This window comes from Dendrobates tinctorius, unplaced genomic scaffold (assembly GCF_039654945.1).
Source record: "Dendrobates tinctorius isolate UK_male_01 unplaced genomic scaffold, ASM3965494v1 ptg000059l, whole genome shotgun sequence".
Classification (NCBI taxonomy): domain Eukaryota; kingdom Metazoa; phylum Chordata; class Amphibia; order Anura; family Dendrobatidae; genus Dendrobates; species Dendrobates tinctorius.
Window position 1 is genome coordinate 16,211,363 of NW_027361727.1, and position 23,782 is coordinate 16,235,144.

General features: G+C 44.6%; 1 protein-coding gene across 5 annotated transcripts in view; it reads right to left on the reverse strand.

Annotated features, from left to right (window-relative positions):
• EHBP1L1 (EH domain binding protein 1 like 1) overlaps nucleotides 1–23,782 on the reverse strand; it is a 94,390-nt gene that overhangs the window by 25,304 nt on the left and 45,304 nt on the right. Inside the window, exons 2-9 of one of the 5 annotated variants that reach the window (XM_073578463.1) lie at nucleotides 21,983–22,040; nucleotides 17,619–17,714; nucleotides 16,022–16,075; nucleotides 7,264–7,442; nucleotides 4,797–4,936; nucleotides 2,358–2,393; nucleotides 2,201–2,260; nucleotides 1,861–2,113 (exon numbers count right to left, since the gene is read on the reverse strand). In XM_073578463.1, coding sequence (XP_073434564.1) covers nucleotides 1,861–2,113; nucleotides 2,201–2,260; nucleotides 2,358–2,393; nucleotides 4,797–4,936; nucleotides 7,264–7,442; nucleotides 16,022–16,075; nucleotides 17,619–17,714; nucleotides 21,983–22,040 — 876 coding nt within the window. The remainder of the gene's footprint in view (nucleotides 1–1,860; nucleotides 2,114–2,200; nucleotides 2,261–2,357; nucleotides 2,394–4,796; nucleotides 4,937–7,263; nucleotides 7,443–16,021; nucleotides 16,076–17,618; nucleotides 17,715–21,982; nucleotides 22,041–23,782) is intronic. The other 4 variants (XM_073578466.1, XM_073578465.1, XM_073578467.1 and 1 more) reach the window with 4 other exon arrangements.

Genomic DNA, 23,782 nt, shown 5'->3' on the forward strand with positions numbered 1-23,782 from the left:
GGTGTTGCCCGGGCATAGTAACTGACTGCCGTCCCGCCTTCTCCCTCCGCAGACCCTTTCTCCGCTCGCCATCCCGCTCTCCCTCCAAAGCCCAGCTCTCCACCCGTCATCCCATATTCTCCCTCAGCAGCCCCACTCTCCATCCACCGTCCCGCTCTCTCCCTCCGCAGCCCTTGTCTCCCCTGGCTGTCCTGCTGTCTCCCTCAGCAGCCTCGCTTTCGCTCCACAGCCCCACTGTCTCCCTCTGCAACCCAGCTCTCCCTCCACAGCCCCACTGTCTCCCTCCGCAACCCAGCTCTCCCTCCACAGCTCCACTGTCTCCCTCCGCAACCCAGCTCTCCCTCCAAAGCCCCACTCTCTCCCTCAGCAGCCCCTGTCTTCACTGGCTGTAACCCCGCTCTCCACTAGCCATCCCGCTCTCTACCTCCACACCCCAGTTCTCCACTCGCCGTCCTGCTATCTCCCTCCGCAGCCCGTCTCCACTGGCCGTCCCACTCTCTCCGTCAGCAGCCCTGCGGTCCACCCGCGTCCCACTCTCTCCTTTAACAGCCCCGCTCCCCACCCACCATCATGCTCTCTCTTTCTGTGGCCTGCTCTCCAACCGCTATCCCGCTCTCTCCCTCTGCAGCCCTGCTCTCCATGCACCGTTGGGTTCTATCCCTCCGCAGCCCTGCTCTCCCTCCACAGCCCCACTCTCCATCCGAGTCCCACTCTCTCCCTCCCAGCTCCACCGGCATCCCACACTTTCCCTCTGCAATCCCGCTCTACAGCTGCCATGCTCCTCCCTCCCGGGGCTATGTGGAGTGGGTGTGGCTTGATACATACACACACACACACACCCACACACACTCAGCTTTATATAAAGATGTCACTTGTTAAGAAATACCCAGATACACAACTGCAATAAAATCCATTACATTACCTTTTGTTTCACCCAAGAAAAGCAAGTCAAGTTTAAAAGTGTTTTTTCCAAAACCTTGATATTGACTACTGATCAACGGATTGAAGGGGTTCCAATGCTCAATGATTACTAGGCAAAGTGCCACTTATTTCATAGTGGCTGTTGTTGGCATTGCAGGTACTTGCTGCTCATTCCCATTCAAGTGAATGGGATGGAGCAGCAATACCAAGAATGGCCACTGCAAAATGGAAAGCGCTATGTCTATACTATATACAGTATATACAGTATATACACACACACACACACCATATACTGCAGTTATGAAAATCAAAGCATGGGGGTAGTGTGGAGGCCACTAAGGTGTATTTGGGCACCAGATTAAAAAGCTAGGGTGTAGTCTAATCCATGAAGGGTAAATACAAAGAGATTCGTCTTTGGACTCACATGCTTTATACATTTCACGCAAACTCTGAACTACCTGGAGGAATAACAGTAATCCATAGATTTCATATGAGGCAGATAGAGATCAGTAAAAAAAAAAATCAAATTTAATAAAAATTTCCCAAAATATTTTGGATTTGCCAGAACCCAAAATTTTCAGGATTTAATTTTCACTAACTCAGCAAAATAATGGAGAAAAACATCAATCTTGCTGGATTCTTTTACGGTCCTGGAAGTAGATAAAATAAAAAAAAAAACACATGACACTCAAATGACTCCTTACATCACCTCTGCCACCACCATATCTCCTCGTCCTCCACACTGATCACTTCAGTTCTTCCAATACTGAGGTCTACGCGATCAAATGGGGGCAATACGCATTGCTCCCTACTTGACGATGTTGGCCTCAGCGATGGAAAAACTGATGAGACCTATGCCAGGGACCGGTGACAGAGGCCGCAGAAGGAGTCAGGTGACAGCCAAGATAGCCATCTCCTTTACTAGAACCTGTTACTGACCTCTGGTCTTGGCTTGGGACTGCAGTCATCCTTGCCTCAGATTCCAGAGATCTTCTAGACAAGCGCTTGGCCCTTTCATTACTATGGTGGCTATGTTTGTCATCAGTTTCAAGTTTAACGCTTTCTTTCTTGGCTGTAGGGAGAGAACTCTTATCAGATTTCACTTTCTTATTTATCCTTGGATAAAATGGTGGTACAGGAGGAGGACTAGTAAGAGACGGCTTGGAAGTATCACGGAGAGAAGGAGCTTTCTCTGAAAGAAGGAAAAGGGCAAAAGATAGAAAGTAAGAGAGAAGTCAGGAATGAGACGTAGAAGTAAACTAGCTCCAAGAAGTCCTACTTGTAGAAAGAGACGTTTCATCGTCTTCCTCAGCAAGAGTACTGAGCTCCCGCAATGGCTCTATAAAAAAAAATAAAAAAATCGACCGAAAATTAGTTGCGCAGAACACAACTTATGAGGAGAGGAGAATTGTAGGATACGAGAAAACAAGGTTTACCTGACAAGTAGTCAGAAAAAATGTTTTTAAGATAACCTGAAGTAGAAAGTAAGGAGAGAAAGAGTATAACAAAGAGTGGAGAAAAAGAAGGAAAACACAATGGAGCCATTACAAGTAGAGCGGGTGCGAATCCGGTCCATGGCCAGGTCAGTCATTTGTGACCACTGGATGGAAGCCATGAGAACTTCCACCACTTCTTTTGATTAACCGGCCTGGTGAACGTTTTGTCAGGTTAGCTAATCAAAAAAAGAGCCATTGATGGCCACGGTACAAAGCTATTCTCAGGCCTTCCACCCAGCGGTCACAGATCACTGACATGGCCGATGGATGGGATCCTGTGAATCGATTCGCACCAACTCTCACTATCGGAAAGCCGAACAACGATATAAATAATGACACCGCACACAATGAGAATGTCAGATGTATATAAAAACGTCGCTAAATTTTTGAATATTCTGTGTCATTTATCTGTAACGCTATGTCCGTCCCATGATGGAGATCACTACAAATGTGATGTCTCAGTATCGGGGATATCAGGCCGTTACAGGAAAGACATCAATGTGATAACTGATAACATAAACATTTCTAACTGCAAATCCATGTTTCTCATGACTTCAACCTCCTGATTTTTCAGTTCTCTAATTGTAGGGGTTGTCCAGTCTTTATCCTATAATTGGAATAAGTTGTATTAGATCGGGGGTCCGACAATCGGCACTCCCTCCAATCAGCTGTTTAAAGATTGTTCATGATTTCCTACCTATATTTTTTTTTTAGTGTTCGTTTAAGAACGCTGCAGCATTTTTCAATGGAAGACATTCGAATAGCGCAGCAACATCTTAAATGGCTGCTAATGAAATATGGCTCTGGCAAGTAGCTGTAAACTTGCCCCACTGCCATAACAAGTCACACAGCTGAGAGTGCCGATATTTTAACCCCTACCAATACAATCTTATTGGAATATGCTAAGGATAAGGCCAGCGTCTGTGTAGCACCGCGACTTCCAGACCCGGGGTGGGTCTCTTGATCTGAACGCAACCTCCTCATTGGCCAGACTGGAAATTGTGGTCAGTCCATGGACTGTAAAATGTGTGAAGCCAGCATAAGCCATCAATCTGAAAAGGCTGGATAACCACTATAATCTGAAATGGTAGTGCTGTGTACAGATGAGGATATCTAAAGAAGGTTATACATGTGAGATAAAAGCTAGAGGAGGTGCAGCCTCATCCAAACCCTGGTGTCTGAGAAGCCCAAAACCCAGCTGCACGAAAGAACCAGCATTAAAAATGGAGCCCAGTAGGTGGGCAGTACTGGTATTGATTGTGCATTGGGGTCTAGGAGGTTAAAGGGGACCCATCACTTACATGAATATGTCATTTTCTTATCTGATGTAAATGCCGCCGTTCTTCTGAATCCGGTGATGTTTTTCTTTTGTTTCTGCGTCTTTCCATTCCTGAGATACGGCTTCCTCTTCCCTGTATGAAAATCTAGTCGTCTTAGCCAACTGGGCGTGGTCCTCAAGAAGTCTAAGAGTTGATGACCACATCCCACTTGGTTAAACTGACTACAGTTACACACAAGGAAGAAAGGGCCATATCTCAGGAATGAAGAGGCGCAGGAACAAAGGAAAGACAATGTCGAATTCAGGAGAACAAGCGGCGTTTACACCGGTTACAAAAAATTACAAATTTATAGCAAGTGACAGGTTCAGTTTTAGGTACGCCTCTGAGCGAAAAACACCAGTCTCATCAGGATCGGTAAGCTATTGGGGCCTACTGGCTCTCCCCCCGAGAAATATGTGAAGTGAAAGCCGGATTAAGCATTATGAATTTCAGGGTGCCCAATGGGTGCGTCAGTGGTGGGTCTCCTCTAACTTCTGGTATCAATGTGCTACATGTCCATGATAGAATTGGGAGAAAAGCCATGTAGTGTGTAAAGCCAACTTAATACATCTACTAACATATTAAAGGGATTGTTCACTTTCACAAAAGTGGACCTCAAACTCTTTAAATTATCTAAACTAACAACCATGGAAGGGTCTCCCCCTCCCTGGGTCCAGAGATGGCTCCTCACTACTGCTCCGGTCTCGGCAGTGACATGTAATGTCAACAGTGCACATCGCTTGGCCAAGGTAAAAGGAGCTGGTCGCCGAGCTCACAGCCAAAAGTCTAAAACCAGAGCAGTGGCGGGGCAGGTGGCGCTGGACCTTGGTCCCATGACTACTCATATAGAAACCCAGGAATCATCTACAAAACGGCCCAAAAAGACGAGACAAAGCTAATGGTTTGGGCTTTAGCATCCCAAAGTGGACATCTCTAAAAGTAGGGTCGATGTATGACATTCTTTCGTAGTTACAAATATTAAATATAAATTCTGGAAAATAAAGTTTCAGGAAAACATGCACGAGATAGAAAAACAAAGTGATCTGAATCCAAATGTCACCTCGAGGCGCTGAACCCACAGAACTACGATTCTGTCTTTGCAACTTGTCCTCCTCTTCCTCATCATTGAAGTCATCGAGATCTGCGATGTCTGATGGCTTCAGACTCAAGAGACTGGCAATACTCTGCATATCATCATCCCTGGGGTGCAGCCAAAAAGACAATTACTCCACGACAGAATGTTACTTACTAAACGGTGGCTGAATTTTAAGTAAGGCCACGAGTCGGCATTCACTGAGTGTAGGACCGACCCCTTATTATTCAACGGGGAATATTTCAGCTCCACACCCGGTTCGTGTTATTGCTGCAGTAGTACAGAGGTTACTGTCTGCACCAAACTCTCTTTTACCTTTATTTTCTGCATGCACTGGTAATAAAATATTCATAAAGGATCATTATATAAAGTTTTGTGTTCAATGGACCATCAGGAAATCCCTATTGCATCGTTACTTTTTATTGTATTGTTTTAAAGCAGTTTGCTTCTAGTTCATATATATATATACTGTATATATTATACTTATTAAAGTATCTCCAATACATACTGTATGATGTACAGTGAGCACCACGCCACTAGCATTGTGACGGTACTAGCATAACTCTACTGAGCAGAAAGTAAAAATGAAGGCAGTAATGTATGTGTATGTATATACTGTGTGTATATATATTATATATATATATATATATATTCACATATGTTCTAGATTATATAATATCCTATACTTTCAAGCATGCTGCTGATGTATTATTCTCTCTGGGATGCAATTTTGGGATACTGAAACTAAAAATACTTTTTTCCTTTTTTAATATCACAGTTTAAAGGGAATCTGTCAGCAGTTTTTTTCCTACCTCATCTGAGAGCAGCATAATGTAGGCAAAGAGACCCTGACTCTAGAAACGTATCATTTAGATTGCTGGGTGCAGCAGTTCTGAGACAATGAGAGTTTTTACATTAAGCAATGCAGCAGAGCTGAGAAAAGCTGACACCACCCACACATGGCTCTGAATGTACACTGACTATTTACAGTAGCATTCGAAATATAATAATGGCCCCCACATAGCCTTCCAAATATGATAATAGCCCCATATAGTATAGTGCACTGCACATAATCCTCCACATAGTATACTGCAGCCTCATAGTACTCCATATTGTATAATGCACTCCCCATAGTTCTCCATACAATATAATGAACTCCCCATAGTTATCCATATAATATAATGCACATTCCATAGTGCTCCATATAGTATAATGCACTCCCCATAGTTCTCCATATACTATAATGCACATTCCATAGTGCTCCATATAGTATAATGCACTCCCCATAGTTCTCCATATAGTATAATGTACCCCATAGTCCTCCATACAATATAATGCACTCCCCATAGTTATCCATATAATATAATGCACATTCCATAGTGCTCCATATAGTACAATGCACTCCCCATAGTTCTCCATATAGTATAATGCACTCCATAGTCTTTGATATAGTGTAATGCACCCGATACTCCTCAATATAGTATAATGCACCTCCACAGTCCTCCATATAGTTTAATGCATTCTCCATAGTCCTCCATATAGTTTAATGCATTCTCCATAGTCATCTACATAGCATAATGCACTCCATAGTCTTCCATATAGTGTAATGCACCCCATTGTCCTCCATATAGGATAATGCATTCCCCATAGTCCTCCATACACTATAATGCACTCCCCATAGTCCTCCATATAGCATAATACATTCTATAGTCCCCCATATAAGATAATGCACTCCCCATAGTCCTCCATATAGAATAATGCACTTTCCATAGTCCTCCATATAGTATAATGTACCTCATAGTGCTCCATACAGTATACAGCCACCACAATGAACTCACTGATTTAAAAAATATAAATAACAATACTCACCTTTCCTCTTTGTTCCCCTGTTGCTCCGGTCTGTAGAGAGCGTTCTGAAGCACCACACATATCAGCACAGCGGGCACCATATAGTGATGCCATCACGTCCATTGTGCTGAGATATCAGTTGCTGAGGAAGAATGATGGAGGAGGGAGCATCAGCTGACGCTCCTTCCTTCATCACTACTTTCAACTGTATCAGCATCCAGGATACCGATACAGTTGAAGGTGCAATGATGGGCAGGGAGGTCCTGTGCCAGTACTGGCTCATGGGCCCCATAGCAGTCGCGTGGCCTACTGCCAGTGGCGGTACGCCACTGCTGATAGATTCCCTTTAACTGGGACAATTTCAATACAAAAAGTCTGCGGTTAGGGCTTCACAGTGTCACACCATTGCGGCAGCTTCTTAGCATCACCATGATTCCCATATTCGCCATCCTCTCAAGCTGGATTACAGCATTATCAGGAAAGGTTATGGTGATTATAGCGATACTACAGTAATGCCTTATCCGCCATAGTCGAATCAACCCCACGAAAAGAGTGCTGATATGATATAAATGTGTATCTGACTCACGTAGCTTTGCCTTCTCGCAATAAAGTGCAGGTAATACTGACGGTGAGGGCTGCAGACACGACCTTTACAGACCGTGGTGTAAGTGGTAATCTCACTTCTCGAGGAGCAGAATTAATGGCTGCAAATTTACGTAGGTCAATTGGAGCCACAGCCAGGAGCTTTTTGTGGCCTCGAGATTCCTGAAGGGAATAGAAAAAAAGCATAATTAAAAGAAAAGTACACGGAAGATGCATAGAAAGTTTTGATACAATAGCAGATAAAATTATGAATTAATTTATAAACTATCACCTTAAATTTAAGTTATCTGGCAAGAAAATAATTTAACTTCTAACTGAGGAAGGAAAAGTATACTGTGCTGTTCAGTAAGACTTCTGCTTACACCTACTGAAGAAACACTGAACTACATCAACTTGCTTTTAAAGATCTAAATTACAGATTTGTCTCTTATAGGATTGTTTCTCCTAGTAATATAGGCTGCATGTGAAGGCTGTGTATACAGAATACTGCTGTTTTCATTAGTTTATATATCAGCACAGCTCCTATCCTGCCGTTATGTGCTTTCTTCTTTATATGTAAACTTTTTCTCTGCTCTCCCTGAGACTGAACGTACTTTATTCCCTTTCCACCTTTGATATTTGTGTACAATGTCCTCCCTGCTATCTCTCTTACTAGGGAGAAGAGTGGGAGACAGCAGAGAATCAGCAAGTAAGGAGTATGAGATCTGTTGGAATTATAATTAGCTTATTTATCAGCACAGCTTCTATCCTGCCCTCATTTCCTCTTCAAGTGTTTTTTTCCCTATTTGTACATTTTTTTCTCTGCCCTCTCCAAGACTGAAAATGCTTTCTTCCCTCTCCAATTTTTAGATTTGTGTACAATTTTCCAACTGCTGTTACCTCTCTTACTAGGGAGAAAGGTGGAAGACAGCAGAAAAACAATAAGAATTAGGAGTATGAGATCTGATGGATTTATAATTAGCTTATTTATCAGCACAACATCTACTCTGCCCTTATTTCCTCTTTATGTGCTTTCTTCCTTATTTGTACACTATTCTTTTTGTCTGCCCTCCCTGAGACTCACACTACTTTCTTCCCTCTCCACTTTTGAAATTTGTGTACAATGTCCCCCCTGTTGTTTTCTCTCTTACTATGAAGAAGGATGGAGAGAGCAGAGAATCCGTAAGAGATCTGATGGATTTATAACATTTTTGTCAAAGAATTCATCTAATAAACAAAAATAAACAATGTGTGAAGATGTACTTTAAAGTGATCCTTCCATCTTAGCTAGTCATGGGTTAAATAGTAATATCTTTATTCACTGATTAGAAGCGGCATTTTTTGAAAACAGAGTATTTGAAAACTGTTAATAAAAAAAAAAAGCGTGAGAAGGAAATCGCTTCAACAGAAGCACCTAAATGACAAACACCATTACTGAAATATTAAGATAGTGACAAACACAATTCAAGAACGGAATATCTCACTGAAGAGGTGTGAACATAAACAGAAGAAACATGTCAGCACCCAAGGGCGGCAGTGGCAACGAATGATAATTATTAGCTTCTGTATCGTGTATCGCACATACAAAAATCACACATTCTTAACTGTCCCAAATCTGCTGGGACCGTCCCATTATAACAGCGGCACATTTTTTTTTTTAAAGCAACCCCTTTAACTACACCATTTAATTCTCCCCTAAAGAAAACATCAAAAAGTGATGAATGAAAACTGTAAAATCAAACACGAGTCGGAGTGCATTTTTTTCCAGCATTTCATCCTACTTGGATTATTGTTCCACATTTTTCAGTACATTGTATGGAAAAAAAAAGAAAAAAGAAAAAAAAAAAATTGATGGTATCGGTCAAAACTACAAATCATCCAAAAATATAAAAAAAATAAAAAGGAAAAATTAAAAACAAATAAAGTTATGGCTCTTGGAATAAGGAGGGGGAAAATGCAAGCGCGGAAAGTGAAAAGTGGCTGAGGAGGTGACGGGTTTACAGGAGTTGTCCAGGCTTTGGACAAAAGTTTGTGGCCAATATGTAAGAACAGATTGCTGAATCATGATGACGGTGTGCAGTGAGCACGCTGGCAAGACTCCCCTGGTATATTGGTGATGTGAGCGGGCGGTCACGTGACTGCATGTGCGCGATTTGCATACTTGCAGTCACATGCCGACTAGACTCGCCCAACTTCTCTCAATTCACTTCTATGAAGAAAGGCCACGACATGTCTAGTTGGCAGGTGACTGCAAGTCTGCAAATAGTATACATATGGACACAGGCCTGCCTGCTTGCACCGGGATTATCAGGGAACCATGATAATAGCGTGTACACATTAGTCTCAGGCTTGGGAATCCCTGTTTAATAAATAATGAAGTATATAAGGGGTTATACGGTGAAGACGAGTTATCACCTATCCACTGAACAAGTGATAACTCGCAGATTGGCGAGTGTCTAACCGCTGGGACCTGCACCATTCCGTAGCCTGGGGAATCTTTATTCGCATCTGACCACGTTAGAAAATGGAATGGTAGGTCAGATGCCCCATAACAGCTCCATTCATTCTCTATGGGGCTGCTGGAAAAAGTAGAGTGCAGTCCTCGGCAGTCCCATAGTAAATGAAGAGAGCGACAGTGGAGCATGCACACTGCTTAAACATTCTAACAAGGAGAAAAGCGTTCCAATCAGCGAGTCCCAGCTGTCGGACACCCACCGATCTCCCCTGGATAGGTGATAACTTGTTTTCACTGGATAACCTTCTATCATAATTGTTTCGTATTGTCCCTGGTGGTCGAGTTGTATGTACAGCACTTTTTCTGTAAGGGAACATGTGCAGGTTGTGATACGAGCTGCAGAGAATCAGTTTACTCTAATCTTAAGTGCTCCTCTTTGGCCACTTACAAGCGTCTGATACAAGAGCTGTAATAATAAGAGGAGTACTGCACTTTACATGTGATTAATCATACAGCGCCTCCATCGGCATTGTGCAGTGAAACAAGTTTATAAGGAGGATTTCAGGATATCGATTCCTGGAATTTGATATTTTATCCAGTAATTGCATTATAAGAACCCTCTAATACAGGGGTGGGCAAATAATTTTCTCGAGGGGCCACACAATGACTGTTACGGACGGCCGAACCAATAGGCTGATATTAATTCTACTCAATATTAAAATAAACATATTATAATGATTATATTACTAATCGTATCAAGATCAATTATATCACTTAATATTGAGCAGAATTAAGTATGCCAACATCCCCTTTTTACCATTTGAACCCAAATACAGTCCCTTTAATACATCGTATGAGGCCAACACAGCCTCCCCATGTCCCGCATCTGAGACCAACACAGCCTCCCCATGTCCAGCATCTGAGGCCAACACAGCCTCCCCATGTCCAGCATCTGAGGCCAACACAGCCTCCCCATCTCCAGCATCTGAGGCCAACACAGCCTCCCCATGTCCAGCATCTGAGGCCAACACAGCCTCCCCATGTCCAGCATCTGAGGCCAATACAGCCTCCCCATGTCCAGCATCTGAGGCCAATACAGCCTCCCCATGTCCAGCATCTGAGGCCAACACAGCCTCCCCATGTCCAGCATCTGAGGCCAACACAGCCTCCCCATGTCCAGCATCTGAGGCCAACACAGCCTCCCCATGTCCAGCATCTGAGGCCAACACAGCCTCCCCATGTCCAGCATCTGAGGCCAACACAGCCTCCCCATGTCCAGCATCTGAGGCCAACACAGCCTCCCCATGTCCAGCATCTGAGGCCAACACAGCCTCCCCATGTCCAGCATCTGAGGCCAATACAGCCTCCCCATGTCCAGCATCTGAGGCCAACACAGCCTCCCCATGTCCAGCATCTGAGGCCAACACAGCCTCCCCATGTCCAGCATCTGAGGCCAACACAGCCTCCCCATGTCCAGCATCTGAGGCCAACACAGCCTCCCCATGTCCAGCATCTGAGGCCAACACAGCCTCCCCATGTCCAGCATCTGAGGCCAACACAGCCTCCCCATGTCCAGCATCTGAGGCCAACACAGCCTCCCCATGTCCAGCATCCGAGGCCAACACAGACTCCCCAGGTCCAGCATCTGAGGCCAACACAGCCTCCCCAGGGCCAGCGTCTGAGGCCCAGACAGTCTCCCCATTTCAAGCATCTGAGGCTCACACAGCCTCCCCATGTCCAGCATATGAGCACCACACAGCCTCCCCAGGTCCAGCATATGAGCCCCACACAGCCTCCCCATGTCCAGCATATGAGTCCCACACAGCCTCCCCATGTCCAGCATATGAGCCCCACACAGCCTCCCCATGTCCAGCATATGAGCCCCACACAGCCTCCCCATGTCCCACATTTGAGCCCCACACAGCCTCCCCATGGCCAGCATGAGGCCCACACAGCCTCTACCCATGTCCATGTTAAGACCTCCATAGGCTCCCCATGTCCATAAGACCCATACAGCCTCCCCATGCCTATGATAAGACCAACAACACAGCCTCCTCATGTGCAGCCAAACATCCCATACACAAATAAAAAACACACATACCCACCTTTCTCCCGTTCCCATGGCGCTCTGCTATGCTTCTGTCTCCGATGCACTGACTCTCCGCAGTACACAGCTGACGCGATGACATGAAGTCATCGCGTCAGCTGTTTCACACACTGAGTGGTGGAAGAAGTGGCCAGAGGCTCCTCCTCCACCAATGCAGTCAGCGTGGATGGAGAGCAGAGACTGCGGGCAGGCTTGTGGGCGGGTGGAATCTGTGGGCGGGTGGAATCTGTGGGTGGGCAGAGACTGCGGGCGGGCAGAGACAACAAGCGGTGGGCACGGTGCGAACCGTGGGCCACTGTTTTCAGCCCCACAGCTGTCTCGGTTCGTGGGCCGGACTGGAACAGCCAGAGGGCTGGATGTGGCCCACGGGCCACACTTTGCCCAGGTCTGCTCTAAATATGATGTTATCATCTGAAATTACTCTGAGATGTGAAAGCTGATGGCCACATACAAAACTTTGAGCTCATTCACACATCTGATTTTTTTTTCGTACGAGTGCTATCCTTGGTTTTCACAGACTTATTCTATGGGGCTGTGCACATGTTTGATTTTTTTCATCAGGCTGAGTGGTCCGAGAGAAATATTGGACACATGTCTGATTTTGGCCAGAGTATCAGAGCAAAATTGGCAATACAACTCAATGGGTCACAGAAAAATTCAGAACGCAATAGGATGACATCTGAGTGAGATCCGATTTTCACAGACTGACACAAAGGAGAAGGTGGAGACATTTGTTTTTTTCTTCATCACGTACGAGAAAAACTGATGCCACTAGGACCAAACTGTGTTCAAATTTTGATCAAAGTCTGATCAGAATACTCGGGTCTGTTTTTCTCGTACATGGAGAATACTTATATCTGAATGAACCCTTAGACCAGGAATGGAGCACCTTTTTTCTGCCAAGGGCAATTTGGACATTTATACCATCCTTTGGGTCCCGTACAAAATTATCAACTTGAAAATCACCCTGATATATTTGGTCAAACATTTAACTAACTAGTGTGGTGGCTGGAGCTGCTTCTCTTTGGTGCGTATGATGTTAGGTGGTATGGATGATGTTGCTACTCGCAACGGCTTTTCCAGATTTGCGTCGGCGACTCTTTGCGATTAGAAGTTTTGTGAAGAATTTGCTGAAGTAAGTCATACCGAACACAGATATACATTACACTGCAGGTCTAGTTATAATGGGAAATCCATCACTGCTCAGGCTACATTTATAGACTTCAAGCAGTGGGAGATCTGTCATATACATCACATAGGAGATGCAGAGACTGCTGTATATACATCATATAGGAGATTCAGAGACTGCTGTATATACATCACATAGGAGATGCAGAGACTGCTGTATATACATCACATAGGAGATGCAGAGACTGCTGTATATACATCACATAGGAGAAGCAGAGACTGCTGTATATACATCACATAGGAGAAGCAGAGACTGCTGTATATACATCACATAGACACTGAGACTGTTATATATACTGTACATAACATAAGATACACCGGGTCTGGAGCATATACATCACACAAGAAACATCAGGGCTGGAACATATACATCACACAAGAAACATCAGGGCTGGAACATATACATCACACAGTTGACACCGAGATTGGAGTATAGACATAACGTAGGAGACATTGTGGCTGGGGCATAGACATTACGGGAGACACCGGGGCTGGGTCATAGACATGACAGGAGACAACGGGACTGAGGCATACACATGACAGAAGACACCTGGGCTGGGGCATACACATGAGAGGATACTCAGGAGACGCTGGACTGGGGCATATAAATCGCTGGAGACACGGGGCAGGGGCGTGATGGCAGAGTAATAATAAATTAAAGGGACAGCACCTGTCAAAACGCAGCTGCGTGCCAGAGCACTTCAGTACACGAGAATGTGCCTGAGGGATGGAGAAAAGGCAATACACATCAGAAAAAAGTGTCACACGCTGACGAAAGAAAGAAGGTGTTCACAGTGAACAATGAGCGGACCTTCAGTCAAGAATTAAAAAGTTCCTCTTCCTAGTTAGAAGACCCGAATCCGAGACGGGAGTTTAAAATAATTAAAGTGGAGTGCAAATGTGCCAACACTTAAATGATGTCCCATTCCCAGTGAGTTCAGGCACTCCAGAGTCTCCACTCCTGGCGTTTTTCGGAACCACGGGTTCTCAAACTGCCTGCCTCATGGCATTGCTCTTGAAGTTCAAGATGGGCTCTACCATCAACTCTATGAGCTGCCCTTTGTACACCCTGGAGCTTCCTTCACTGTGTTTGTACCTGTCCATCACGCAAGACCAAGCAGGCAACCCCAGCATATATTGATAAACATGCACATAATAGAGGTGAGGGCTGAAGCCAAGAGAAGAGGTGCAGGACAATTTTCTATAGATACACTGGATTCAGTACGCTCCGATATGACTACTGTATTTTCCACCTGAAGACTGGTGACCCAATTCAACATTTGTATTTTATTTTGAGTCACTTTTCTTAGTTTGTCTTGAGCCATTTGTTGACATTTTTTCACATCAAATTCATCAAAATTCATATTCTTCAGGAATTTTGTGCACAATCAAAAATGCTCTTTATTTTGTCTTTTATCTTTTCTGCACCTTATAAGAGCAAAAAGATGAATGCGCCGCTAAAATGTCTCAAACTTTGCAAAATATATGTAGAATCGCTCCAAGAGGGGACAGATTTGTGGAAAGTTTAGCAACATTTTAAAGAGTTGCAATTCATAAATTAGCCGAAACTACAAGTCGCATGTACGATGACGGACATAAGAAATAGGCGAGCGCATGTAGACTAGACTTTAAAAGTGGCAAATTAAAACAATAATTAAGTGAAAATGAAAAAAAGAGGTGAAAACACCAAAAAACTAGACAAAAAAAAAGCGCAAATGCATTAATGAATCCGGCTCTTAGAGTCTGATTGCATTTGCTCTCATTAATTTTTCTCAGTATGCTAATCTGTAGAAAAATACAAAGAAAAAAAGCTCTTAGCAAAGTGAAAAACAGAAACTTGGTGTACTGTCAATTTCACCCTTGACGTCAATGGAAAAGAAAAATCAAAATAGTCCATCGAAAAACGCTGTGGGCAGATGATTGCTTGGAGTCAATATTAAAAAAAAAAATCAATGGCAGTACTCAAGTCCATCAGAATTAGAGTCAATGAGACTTCTTTAGGGGACCTGTCAACAAATAAAAAATGGACAGTAATTGTTCTGATCTTATTCCCGCTGTTCCCCTGAGTATTGTGCATTTTTCTTTTTTTAAATCAACCATATGGTTCTAGAGATATGGACTTTTTTTATTTAATGCTAATTTTCAATTGGTCTTTAGAAGGGGGTGTGGCTCACAGGATCCTCGGGGGCGTTGCTCACAGGATCCTCTGGGGCGCGTCTTTGGGCTACTCTACATTATCCCCTTGTGAACCACGCCCCCTTGTAAAGACCATAGAAATGAACGCAAAATAAAAAATCCTATAACTCTGAAACCGTACGGCAGATTTTAAAAAATAAAAAAGCAAAATATTCATGGGAACAATGGGAATATAATAGGAAACAAAAACTGTCCAATTTTGGCCCAGTTACAGGAATTGTGTCTAGTTTGAAGAGTAATCAGCTGTAACAGCACGCATAACCCATGGTCAGGGGTGGCGCTGTTTCTGAATGAAAGCTTCCAGATTCTTCTAATTCTAGAAAACTCCTTTAATTAATCTGAAAGATGTTTTCTGCCACCTTCAATGCGTATAACATATAGACAACACGTGTAATGCTACTGTGTGCATGACCAGCACTGTACAGCTGCTGCCACTCTGGAGTGATGATGATGAAGGAAGATAGGGCAGGTGCCTCTAGAACAAGGGTTTACAGACAAATGACTAACCTGCCATCCGCTTATCCGTGTATCGTGGTTTACTGTGAATACAGCGGCATTATATTTCTCTAGCACGCCATGTTAATCCCACGGGCTTCTGTCCTGGCTTTTCTGTCTGCCTCAGGCAGTATAATTACAAAGTCTGCCCCTAGTTGTAATTACATTGCCGAAAGTCCAAGTTACACAACCGTGTGGGATTAGGAGGCAACACTGATAGCGAACACCTACAACAAAGCCGCGAGGCTTGTAAAGAAAAATGGACACAGGGTGGTACGGGAACGATCAAATTACAACATCTGGCTATGGGGTCACACTTACCCCCTCAACCTGAAATGTCCATTCTTTCTCCTCAAAGTGGTCAGAGTGTGGGTCCTGCAGGAAAGAAAAAATGAAATGGAAGGTCATCTGTCGGTTCCATTACTTTTTTTTAAGTTTTCTTTCTATCATCCACCATTAGGAAACGTTTCCACAATGATATAAAAATGTATAATATATGATAGCTTATAGGGTAAGGCGTGAGAGGACACATCTGAGCACCTAGCACAACGTGTGACCTCCATTCGGCATCTCCGGAGATGCTCTTTGTGGTGGTTTTCTCCAAAGTAGGATCCTCAGAGTTATGGAAACCCTTCTACGGCATCCATAAAGCTGCCAGTGATCTAGATTAGTGATGTGAATGCGTTAATGAGAACTTCTCTGGTGCTTAAGAGCATTGAAGGGATGGATGGGAACATCCCCGGTAATCTATGGCACAGATGGAACGTTTAGATACATCCCTGGTGACCTAGGGCCAATAGTAATATCACAGTGGGTTTCTGTAGACCAGGGATTGGCAAACTCTCCATCGCGATCAACAGTTGTTGACCTGTCAGTAGTAGATTATGGACTTCCCAATTTTATTCATAGCCCCAAGGCGCATTAGAAATTGAAAGCTGTGATGCAGCTTGTGGGCCATGGGTCTGTGTCACATTGCATCCTGTAGTGTCTTGCAACTCACACTGCCACCGCACCACATTTTCTACGATGATCCCGTCTCAATTCAGTAGCAAGTAGATTTTCAGACCCTCCCAATTTTCACTGGTTTTACTTGCTCTTTACTGAGTCATTGGCTGGGTTTAGGTCTATATATAGGAAACTAATGGTTATTTGTGACTACTGTAGTTCTCGCACTACTGACTGTTATCAGAAAGGGACATTATTAATACAGAACGATCAGAGAAAACAAATAGCAAAAAAAAAAAAAAAAGCCCCTCAATATTTATTTCATTTTATTTTTATGCTGTTGTACACAACCCCCATATTAATGGGTTGTAATAATTGTGTTTCCTTCTGGGGTTCTGACAAAGTTTTCATCCACGACTAGCATTGCATTCTATGGTATTCTTACAAACAAAACTAGTAAATAAAATAAATACAAAGTTCTCCTTGAGAAAGCAATTGTGCAAAACGCGCGTCGGGGCAGTGTGGTGGGTCCATCTATGCTTCCTCATCATGGATAAGCAACACATTTAACAATAATTTGTATATACTACTCTCGGTCTTATTTCAGGATATGGGTACCTTGCTGTAATATTGCAATGATTGTACCATGTCCATGGATTTCCCTGGTATTTAGTCCTTGTATTAATACAAAAAAAAACGATTTTTGATGTGGTTGATGCTGGACCACTATTGGATATTGATGTTTTTCCACCATTTCCTCCTTTTGATACCTTTATGTATATAGTTTCCTTTGATTTTCAATACTTCCAAATAAAATTGTTATTTTAATATTATTTGATTGGTGGTTTGTGGCTACTCCCAACAGTGGTCAAGGCCCCATTATAACAAGCGAACATAGCCGTATGTGACCACTCAGTGATAAGTGACACATATCACTTATCACTGAGATTCTTTCATTACCCTAATCACTTACTCTGTATAGTGTTGCTGTGATGTCCACATTTTCAGGAACAGCCCAGACAACTGATCCACGGAAGGGGTCCTTGATGCCCGGCTGCCAGCTATGAGCCTGGATAAAACAGTAGTGAAAACATAATTATACTCTGGAAATGAAGAACGTCACAAAGGGGAAAGTGAGGACTGAACGGACATCAGATGAGACCAAAAATGCAAGATAAAAAGGGAGGAAATGGCCAGAAATGAGCAACAACTTCATACAAAGCATAATATCATAGACGAAAAGTGGTTAAAAAAAAAAAAAAAAAAAAAAAAAATCGCTTGTACCTAGATATGGAAATGCGAAGTCTAGGCTAATATCCTGATAAAGGCTATAAAGCCATACAATGCAATGCTAGAATACAAAGGAACCCATTGAAAGGAAAACAATCACTGTTTATGGTCTGTAAATACTTCTTTCCTAACAGAAATGTGGAAGCTCAGCTCCTCGTCACGCAAAAGAAGGACGGAGAGGAGATATGGCGCCTAAGGGGGTTTCTCAGGTGCAGACACATAGAGACGTGGCTGTGTTTACATGGAGTTTACACGGATGTCACGTGTAAGAGGTTTAGATCTCGGAAGAACTATTTGTTGAAGCTTCTGTGCTCACAGCTCAATATAACATCCAGGTATTATGGATATGGAGGGTCCTTCAATGCCTGCACATGAGGAAGGAGACATAGCGAATCAGAAGAACTATAGTACATTGCTAATTGGGGGTATTTGCTAATTTTAATATTATGACACCGACTACATATTGGGATAGGATCTTGGAGATTAGAAAACCTCTTTACAGTTTCCTTTCAATGGATCCTGTGTTTGTTTTGCTGTTAATACCAGAGGATATCTGGACTCTGCAGTTATGGGGTCAGCAGAGCGTTGGTGACTTTTCTGCCCTCTGCTCCTCAGCACTCAGCCCCCCGCTCTGTAACATTACGGGGTCTCCACTTTGTGGCCGAGTTGCTGTTGTTCCTTCTACTTCTCAATAATATCACTCACAGGTGATGGGGAAGATTCAGGAGGAAGAAAGGTCATGAACGGACTTGTTACCCCGGAGGCTCCTATTACAGGACCGATCAGGTATCAGTGAGCTCTGCACCACCGGCCGATTTGTCATGTGTTAGTAAAGGTAGACAGCATGGCGGGGGGGGCGGATGTTTTATAATGGGGGGCGAGCGGCTGGATTTTATGCACTGGGAACATGGGTCCAGATGTTATACACCGGGGGGGCAAGGGGCTGGATGTTATACACCGGGAGCGAGGGGCCAGATGTTATACACCGGGAGCGAGGGGCCAGATGTTATACACTAGGGGCCAGATGTTATACACCGGGAGCGAGGGACCAGATGTTATACACTAGGGGCCAGATGTTATACACCGGGGGCGATGGGCCGGATGTTATACACCGGGGGCGATGGGCCGGATGTTATACACCGGGGGCGATGGGCCGGATGTTATACACCGGGGGCGATGGGCCGGATATTATACACCGGGGGCGAGGGGCCGGATGTTATACACCGGGGGCGATGGGCCAGATGTTATTCACCGGGGGTGAGGGGCCAGATGTTATACACCAGGGGTGAGGGGCCAGATGTTATACACCGGGGGTGAGGGGCCAGATGTTATACACCGGGGGTGAGGGGCCAGATGTTATACAACGGGGGCTGAGGGGCCAGATGTTATACACCGGGGGCTGAGGGGCCAGATGTTATACACCGGGGGCTGAGGGGCCAGATGTTATACACTGAGGGGGTGAGGGGCCAGATGTTATACACCGGGGGCGATGGGCCGGATGTTATACACCGGGGGCGATGGGCCGGATGTTATACACCGGGGGCGATGGGCCGGATGTTATACACCGGGGGCGATGGGCCGGATGTTATACACCGGGGGCGATGGGCCGGATGTTATACACCGGGGGCGATGGGCCGGATGTTATACACCGGGGGCGATGGGCCGGATGTTATACACCGGGGGTGAGGGGCCGGATGTTATACACCGGGGGTGAGGGGCCGGATGTTATACACCGGGGGTGAGGGGCCGGATGTTATACACCGGGGGTGAGGGGCCGGATGTTATACACCGGGGGTGAAGGGCCGGATGTTATACACCGGGGGTGAAGGGCCGGATGTTATACACCGGGGGTGAGGGGCCGGATGTTATACACCGGGGGTGAAGGGCCGGATGTTATACACCGGGGGTGAAGGGCCGGATGTTATACACCGGGGGTGAGGGGCCGGATGTTATACACCGGGGGTGAAGGGCCGGATGTTATACACCGGGGGCGATGGGCCGGATGTTATACACCAGGGGCGAGGGGCCGGATGTTATACACCAGGGGCGAGGGGCCGGATATTATACACCGGGGGTGAGGGGCCGGATGTTATACACCGGGGGCGATGGGCCAGATGTTATTCACTGGGGGTGAGGGGCCAGATGTTATACACCAGGGGTGAGGGGCCAGATGTTATACACCGGGGGTGAGGGGCCGGATGTTATACACCGGGGGTGAGGGGCCAGATGTTATACAACGGGGGCTGAGGGGCCAGATGTTATACACCGGGGGCTGAGGGGCCAGATGTTATACACCGGGGCTGAGGGGCCAGATGTTATACACCGGGGGTGAAGGGCCGGATGTTATACACCGGGGGTGAAGGGCTGGATCTCATACACTATTACCCCTCTATATGACATTGCTATTGCTCAGGGTGTCCATGTTTTGCTGCTCCCTATACAGCATTACTGGACTGGATCAACGTGTTCACTAATAAATGTGAAAGAGAGGACACGTTCTGCTAAGTAGCAATAATTTAGTTATAAGAATAACAACGTCTAAACTAACAGGAGAAAAGCTTTATTAATACAAAAACTGAACCATTTAGGTTACGTAGATGCATCAGGCTGCAGGTTACGGCCCACATTGGGACATTTAGAATGGTAACATTTAGAAAATCTTCTTTTTCATAAATCTTCTCAGATTGTGACACTAATAATGAGATAATTGTTATAGGAAAGGGAAGACGCTGGTGCTTTTACATAATACCAGGCAATGGACATGGCAGATTGTCTAGATCACACTTATAGAATTCAACAGCCGTCAAGTTCAAGATAGAGAAACATCCAGCAAGCAAGATCCGAGAAATGGCGTCCACCCGGGATGGGATGATCTGCACCATAATGAGGTGACCCATGGAGACAGGTCTGTACCTCATTAATCTGAGCTTCATGCATTTTTGGCAACAACCTGAACCTGATGATTACGAAAGGAACAGATGAAAGTGTAATAGGTATGGGAGCGTCCCAACCGTCCCCAACGTCTACTGTCAAGGGAAAGACGGATTGAGGATGTTGGTTTCAGGATGTCCGGGTCAGTGGCGTCTGGCACCCGTATTCTGCCCCTCTTCACTTCCATATAAACATATACGGCTGGAAAATCTGAGTCTACAGGACAATATTTCAATCATCTTAAGTAGTATAACAAATCAAATGAAAACTCCATCAACGAGCATAAGAGGAGGACAAAACATGGTAAAAGAAGTTGAGCAATTGCCCTAATGAATAGAGAACGGGCAGGGGCGCAAATAAAAATCCTAATGTCCCATAGCAATGGTCAGAATCAGGCCGCACCCCTCATAAATCCTCATCTACTAGGGCGTTAACTGATCAGTTTCCCACAATTGTGTTGCGGGAACCCAAACGGGGTGATAAAGGGAGCACCACCTCTGTCTAACTACTTGGTCCATGTTCAAGACAGAATCTAACGGGTTAAACTGCTGCGATCAGCGCTAGTTTCAATTACAAACGGTGGGGGCGTCTGCTGTGAAAAATAGTCGACACCCCGCCAGTTATGGAGTGGGGTCAACACCGGAGCCCGCTCGATACAACTTATACTGGTTTGTTCCAAACACATGACAAACATTAGCGGGACAACGTGGCAGCCGGTCCCGCCCAACTCAAATCGGTCATGTAGCTGCCACCACTGAGCACCAGGGAGGGCTTCCCAAAAGCATAAGATGTCCATAGGGAAACATCAACAAACTTGGAAGGGGCTTTGTTATGCTATTGGGGGGGGAGAAAAGTCACAGATTTTGTCCGTTTCTAAGAAAAGGGGACGGGATCAGCCATGGCTTTCCAGGTTTACACTAATTTGCGATAAATCTTTTTGAAAGCTATAATGGAAATCTACATCAGCTAATAAAAAATCCCTTAATGAATTTCGGGCTTCGTCATTCAGCCGCCGGCTTCTGTATAACACTGGCACGTAAGACAACGGTCTAAATAAATTGTCACCAGAGGACGAAAGGCAGATCAAGAGCAGCTACTGCTGGCGAAAATGGGTACCTTGGAGCAGACTCTTCGGTTCCTGCGAGTCCATACAATCACTATTTTGTCCGGTTGCCTAGAAAATAAAATGAAAAAGCCATAAGTGAATACACAGAGCTAAGCAGAGGCACAGGTAGGGATATTACCTGCAGATTAACAAAAAACGTTAACATTGGCAATTAATCTAAATCTGTCCTTGTGCATCCTGAAAAATTGGCCACGGTTACGTGGTCCTACTCAACTGACTAGGTCACCGCATGGGGCAAATTTTCTAGCAGAGATACAGAGACAGTACAAGATACAAACCATAGACAGATGTGGCGCTGTCTTTTGAGGAAAGCAGCCGCCATGTGTTTCCTTTTGGGTTGAGTTTTCCCAGCGACTTTGGATGCAACACCAGCCAAAGATGGTTGTGTGCTGCTACCGGATCGCAGCATAGTGCCCGTGAATGGGGTTGCATTGTGACCTTCATGATGAGCTAGTTGCAAAAAGACTTATCTGGTTCTTACTCTTTGCATCTTGCTTGTCGTGGCACCTTGCCGGTCGCAATATAACCCCATGCTCTTACACTATGCGGCAATGTAACAGCGATTTTAGGCTGCATCGCAGCCAAAGTTTCGGTGTTGCCCAAGCCTTAAAACTATTATTTTCCTGCAAAAATAAGGAAATGAGGAGTGTACTTGAAGGAACAAAAATACTGATACAGGATATTTTTGCATTATTGCCTTTCCATGGTACATTGACCGGTCACGTGGACCATCTGGCAAACTTGGGGACCATCGTTAAACCTCTAGCTGCCATGTGAGCAAATCGAAAACCTCCTGATGAAGTAATACACGAAACGTGCGTTGGGGCGACTGGACATCCACTGGCTTTCAATGTAAGCCTCTCCTTGCAGTTATGCTCTTTATTTGTCACCTTCACACATGGGACAATGTTGCAATAGTCTTGAGCCACTAGGTTGATATTTTTACATTAGTCCACGTGCAGTTGATTTAATATTTAATATATAAGAGATTCAGTACATTTTCATTTATTTAGTACTGATGCTTGATATTCTAATATCATTGTTTGTATTTATATGCACATATATTGTTCAATATTTGACCCTTTGCACTTTTTTGAGCCTCAGTATCATCATCTAGCTGGTGCATTGTCCTTTGGTGCATATTGGCAGCCTCTGTTTTAATTATGGATTTTATATCTATTGGATACTAATAAAATTAACTATTTTTGGATTATACTCTAGTTTCATTTTCTTGTTTAGTCTAAATATTGCGGGGTGTTGATGGCCAGACAAAGGAAGCCCCTCTCACTCTGTTAAACACCTTAGACGCCTGGGTTGCATTTCTTCTTGGAGTCTAAGGGGTTATAGTGCCCAGATCTCTGGTGTTGGCACTTGCAGAGAGAGCACGGGTGTGTATTACTGCTGCGCTCCTCTTGTGAGTGCATTGATCAGCACATATGTGTATTACTGCTGCGCTCCTCTTGTGAGCGCATTGATCAGCACGGATGTGTATTACTGCTGCGCTCCTCTTGTGAGCGCATTGATCAGCACCAAGTAGACTATTGTAATGGATTTATCTATCATTCATAATTAATGGTTTAGAAGTCATGCACGCCCCTAGCTCAGAATTTGGAAATAGTGGTTTGCGTGATACATCATTCATTTCCTTTTTTCCTGCTCTGCAAACACATTTCTGCTTTTCTTTATCGGGGTGTAGCTTAGCTGCAACGAGGACGCTGCCTCACTCTCACTTAGTATTGGGCCTTGAACTAGGTTGACACATTGGATTTTTGTAGTCTGCGTAAGAGCTA